General features: G+C 59.7%; 1 protein-coding gene across 1 annotated transcript; it reads left to right on the forward strand.

Annotated features, from left to right (window-relative positions):
- Positions 1–201: 201 nt before the first annotated feature.
- Positions 202–2,243, forward strand: LOC104639155 (inhibin beta C chain-like). Its single transcript, XM_075737698.1, has 2 exons — positions 202–513; positions 1,353–2,243. Exons 1-2 carry the CDS (start codon positions 225–227, stop codon positions 2,111–2,113), a joined length of 1,050 nt encoding a protein of 349 aa, XP_075593813.1. The 5' UTR covers positions 202–224; the 3' UTR covers positions 2,114–2,243.
- The last annotated feature ends 2,899 nt before the right edge of the window (positions 2,244–5,142 follow it).

Consider the following 5,142-nt stretch of genomic DNA (forward strand, 5'->3'; position numbering starts at 1 on the left):
CAGGACAGCGGGGCACCGTCCGTCACCCGCCCCCGCCGCGGGGGGGGGGGGGGGGCTAATCCCGGTAATCCCCCGCCCCGGCCGCGGCCCGACGGGACGGGACAGGCAGGTGAGCCGGCCAATGGCGGGGGGGCGCCGGGCCCGCCCCCGGCCGCAGGTGCCCAAAGCGGGCGGGCCGCACCGCGCCACTCCCGGTGCCGGCCCGGTCCGTCCCGTCGGTGCCGATGGCGGCGCGAGGCGTGGGCCCGTGGCTGCTGCTGGCGGCGGTGCTGTGCGCGGCGGCGGAGCCGCGCTGCCCGTCGTGTGCGGCGAGCGCGGAGCGGCGGCTGCTGGAGGAGGCGGCCAAGCGGCAGCTGCTGGAGAAGCTGCGACTCCGCGAGCGGCCAAGACTTGCCCACGCCGTGCCCCGCGCGGCCGTGGCCCGCGCCCTGCGGCGGCTGCAGGCGGGTGGTGCCCGCCGGGGCCCCGACGACGATGAGCGGGGCTACGAGATCATCAGCTTTGCAGAGCCAGGTGGGTGTGTGGGGCCCGTGGGCAGCGGGGCACGACCCCCGTGGTCGCCCACGTGGCCCCCGAGGGCCCTCGACAGGGCCTGGGTGAGCTGGGCTGTGCCCGGAGCCAGACTGCAGGAGACCCTGGGGCAGGGTTTCCCTGCCCTGGGCTGGTGGGGACCCACAAGGATGTGCAGCCCCTGAACCCTGGGGTGCTGCAGCACCACTGGGGCCTGAGTTCTGGCCATCTGCCTCCTCTGTAGCCGGGTGAGGGTGCCTACAGCTCTGCAGGCTGTGATTAAAGTGTTGGTTAATGCACCTGCTGTGTACGGGTGACCTCCTCGTGCTGCTGATGCAGGAGGGCTCAGCCTGGGAGAAAGAGAGATGGCCCCTCTTTTGCTCCTGCATTGGCCAGTTGGGACCCTACACCTGAAGTGTGGCAAATCCTGTCCCCTTCCTGAAGAATGGGGGCAACCCAGGGTGCCTGGTACTCCCAGTAGCTGAACCTGGGAGCTGTGAGGACAACTTGGGGTGGGCGGTGGGGGTGGGGAGGCTGAAAACACTCTCTAGCCTTGCACTGTGCAGGAAAGGGAAAGCACCAGGTGAGAACAGGTGCCCCATACCGCCTTTTCTGTGCCCATTCTGCCAGGCAGGGTGGGACAGTCCCCCGTTCCAAGCCCCCTCCAGGTTGCATTTCCAAGGAAGGGAGGGGGATGGACTGAGGGCCCTGTGGAGGGAAGTCTGCGGGTTTTTCCTGAGAAAAAGCTGAGAGAGATTGGCCTTGATGTGCAGGATGGTGGTGCAGCCTTACCTTCCCTAGCATCCTGCAGCACTCACCTCCTCATCCCTTTCTCCCATCAGAGCCCACATCTCCCTCTGGCTTGGGGCTGCAGTTCCAGTTCAGCCGTACACGAGACCAGGACATTCACATCCTGCAGGCTCAGCTTTGGCTCTACCTTCGAGTTCCCCGAGACCTGGTAGCCAGCCTCACCCTGAGAATCTTCCTTGCTGGTGGGGAAGGTGATTTGGTGGGAGGCAATCGCACGTTGCTGAGTGAGAGGCGACTGAGCGCTAAGGGCAGCGGCTGGCGTGCCTTCACCCTCATGCCTGCCTTGCAGAGTTTCTTTGGGGGAGAGCGCAGGACCCTGCGGCTGGAACTGGAAAGCCGTGGGGACAGGGGTGGTATCGCAGCGATAGTCAATGCCAGCCGGTCCCACCAGCCCTTCTTGGTGGCTGAGGCAAAGGTGCGGGAGCCAGGACACCATGTGGCCAAGCGCAGCCTCCGCTGCAGCCAGAACTCCAACCTTTGCTGCCGCAAGGACTACTATGTGGATTTCAGAGACATCGGTTGGAACGACTGGATCATTAAGCCTGAGGGCTACCAAATAAACTACTGTGTGGGCCAGTGCCCTCTACATGTGGCAGGCAGCCCTGGGATGGCCTCTTCTTTCCACACAGCCGTCTTCAACCTCGTCAAAGCAAACAACATCCAGGCATCAGGGCACTCTTGCTGTGTGCCCACGCGACACCGGCCACTCTCCGTCCTCTACTTCGATCGCAACAGCAACATTGTCAAGACTGACATCCCTGACATGATTGTTGATGCCTGTGGCTGTAGCTAGGGTTGGGGAAGCCCTGATGGGTACCCCCCTTCTCCTTCCCCCTTCTGTCTCTCTGGTGGCAGAGAGGGAAGAGCTGGAGAGCTCCCTTGAGTTAGAGTCAGATTGTGGTGCAATGGACCCCTTTGGAAAGGTTGGGAGGGAGGGAGGGAGGGCGGGGAGGGGAGGGAGGGAGAGGGTCCTCACCAGAGGGAGCAGGGGTTCTCTCCAGAGAGCACCTGGAGCAGGGGTCTCTGGTGATGTGGGACAGAGCCAAGGCCACATCAGACTGCCCAAACCTGAGCTGTGGGTGGTTGGTGACTCTGGACTGGCAGCATCCCTCTGGTCCTGAGCTGATCTCACATTTCTGGTGGCTGTTCCCCTCTGTGTGTGGGGTGAGGGGGCCCTGCTTTGTTCACATTCAGAGCGTCTGGTGGCATTTTGGGACTTGGCTTTCTTGAGAGCAGAGTGGGATGTGGGAACGGGTCTGTTTCCTCTAAGGGGGAAACTGGAGGACAAGAGGCAGTCCTGCTTTTCTCCCCTACTGCGACAAGTCTTCCTGCATCACATTTGGGGCTATTGGTGGGGACAGGTGGAATGAGGCATAAATAACAGGTTTGGAAGATGAGGATGAAGGGTATGACTTTGTGAAGAACTCCAAAACTGCAATGACTAGATACAATCCTCTGTTCCGAGGAAGCCTTGAAGGATGGCCTTGTTTCCTGGCCAGGTCCTGTGTATTTCCCCTTTAATTTCCCTGGGTTTGTGCTTTTCTTCCCTGCTGCCCACCCCACCAGTCAAGTCTCTTCCAGCCCAGTGCCTCCTTACAAGGAGGTCTGACTCTGCCTTTCAGACCATACTAAAGGTACAGATTTTTTTTTTGGTACCTCTGCTTTTGCAGCTATTACTACTTTTACGGTAGAGGTTTCTGCAGCTGTTAGGACTCTCTGGTGCTCTATCCTGTCTACCCACCTCTCTACTGAAGATCCCACTCTGCCTTTGCCTTCCTGATACTCATGTATGCAATGGACCCACGTGGCCTGTGCTTTTAATTTATTTTAATACTTTGGTGCGGCTTCCCCAATAAATGGGTGGAAATGCAACATCCAGGCTCTGCCTGCTTTCTCCTGGCACCAGCTGCACAAATGGGTTGGGGGAAATGGTCCTGCTTGGTGTGAAGGTCCTTCTCCTGGCCCAGAAGCCTGAGGCTGGGAGGATGCTAGGCTCTGGGGCTGGAGCAGCAAGCTGTTAGCAGCTGTGGGCAGCACTGCTGTGCTTGGGGGGTGAGGGGAACTGTGATGCTTCTGGGGCTCTCTGGGTGCCATGGGGTGTTGCACACTGAGACCCTGTGTGAGCCCAGCTATGCAGAGGGCTCTTCGCTGTGGATGAGGGACCCAGGGATAGGGCAGGGGCTGGGGACTGGGTACCACCTCACTGGGGGCTGGAGGGGTCTGGCCTGTAATGTGAGCATCAAAGAAGCTGTTTCCCAGCAGGGCAGGTACTACTGGGAGGCATAACCCAACCTGATGCTGTTCTCCACCTGGATCAGTTCCCCAGTGGAGCTCAGAATACCATGGTGCTGGAGACTCTGATCCCAGGGGGGGTGACCTCAAACAGTGAACCACAGCCCACCTCCAAATCCTGTGCCCCCACCACAAATACTAGAGATTGTACCCTAACCGTGTCTCGCTAACCTTCCCCAACCCCCTCTCATACCATCCAGTGACCCCAGTCTCAACCCCATGGCAGCCAGTCAGAGAATCTGGCAATGCCCAAGCTGGTGTGTGATGGGGAGTCTCCTGTGTAATTTTGGGTGGGATGCTTCTGGAGTGGGAGGCAATGCCCCCTGCTCATCCCTCTGGGATCCCACATGGCTGGCCTGGGTCCTTGTTGTGCAAGCGCCTGCTCAAAGCTCAGTTTGGGGCCGTTTTATCTGGGGACAAACCCACTTGCTTTCCCAGCTTGGCCCTGTGCTGCACCCTGCAAGTGGACAAAGGGCAGCTTTCATCAGCCGGCCGCAGCGGGCACCCCCCCCCCCCCCCCCCCCCCCCCCCCAGGCTGCAGGGATATCACCCACGCTCCCCAAAATATCTCCGCTGGTGGAGAAAAGCCAACTGCACCTGCAGGATTCCTCAGCCTTCTGGGCACTCGCATAGCCCCAGCATGTGTGTTGCTGACACAATGGGGCACCTTATCGGTGTCTGTGCCCCCAGGAGGATGTGCTGCCATGCACACGCCAAGAATTGCAGGCATGGATTTCGGGTATGTGCGCAGTGTCTTTACAGTCTCCCTGCTCCTTCCTCATATCAGCACTTTTGCTCTAACCAATGCAACTTGGAGGGGAGAGCAGACAGGGAGACTTCCAACAAAAATGTCAGATATCGTGGTTTCCTTTGCCAGCAACACAGCATCTTCCCTGGCGCAGTGAATGTGTGTTTCCATGCGTGTGGGGGGAGGTTGTCCACACGTGTGTGCATGATGTGCTGACTCACTGACACACTGACACGCTGACCCACCAGCCCAGAGCCGAGATGCTGAGCTGGCTGCAGTAGTACCGTTAAGTCTTTAATCTCGGTGATCATCTGGTCCTGCTCTGAGCTGCTTTAACTTTCCTAAACAGGAGGCCAAGATTAACTGTGGGGTGGGGGATGTGGCAGGGTTGGGGTCTGGCAGTTGAGAGCTGCTGGGGGGGCAGCTGCTCGAGTGTTGTTTCCACCCATGGGGCTCAAAGCTGGTGGCAAAAGGGACCTGGACCTGTCTGGCCATGCAGATGGCCCCTTGGGAAGAGGTGCATGGTCTTGGGGCAAGGCCTCAGACCCCAGGAGGGAAGCCTGGACAGGCCGTGGCAGTGTGGGCAGCACAGCTGGCCCTGTACAGTGCCCCATGCCCGGGCGAGCTTTTCCTGGTAGCTTAGCTGGGGTCACACTCAGCTGAGGAGTAAATCTGCTGAGCTGCTTATGCCTATTACAAAACAGGGATGCAGGCAACCCCTCTCACCTGCACCCACCACCTTTGGGCTGATGCTGTGGAACTGGATCCACTGCAGCTGTCCG

Source organism: Balearica regulorum, chromosome 29 (assembly GCF_011004875.1).
Source record: "Balearica regulorum gibbericeps isolate bBalReg1 chromosome 29, bBalReg1.pri, whole genome shotgun sequence".
Taxonomy (NCBI): domain Eukaryota; kingdom Metazoa; phylum Chordata; class Aves; order Gruiformes; family Gruidae; genus Balearica; species Balearica regulorum.

What these genes read in the sequence shown, in the direction of transcription:
- LOC104639155 (XM_075737698.1), top strand. Translation starts at nt 225, where the DNA reads ATGGCGGCGCGAGGCGTGGGCCCGTGGCTGCTGCTGGCGGCGGTGCTG. An exon ending in CATCAGCTTTGCAGAGCCAG is followed by an intron (nt 514 to 1,352) that starts GTGGGTGTGTGG and finishes TTCTCCCATCAG; the next exon opens with AGCCCACATCTCCCTCTGGC.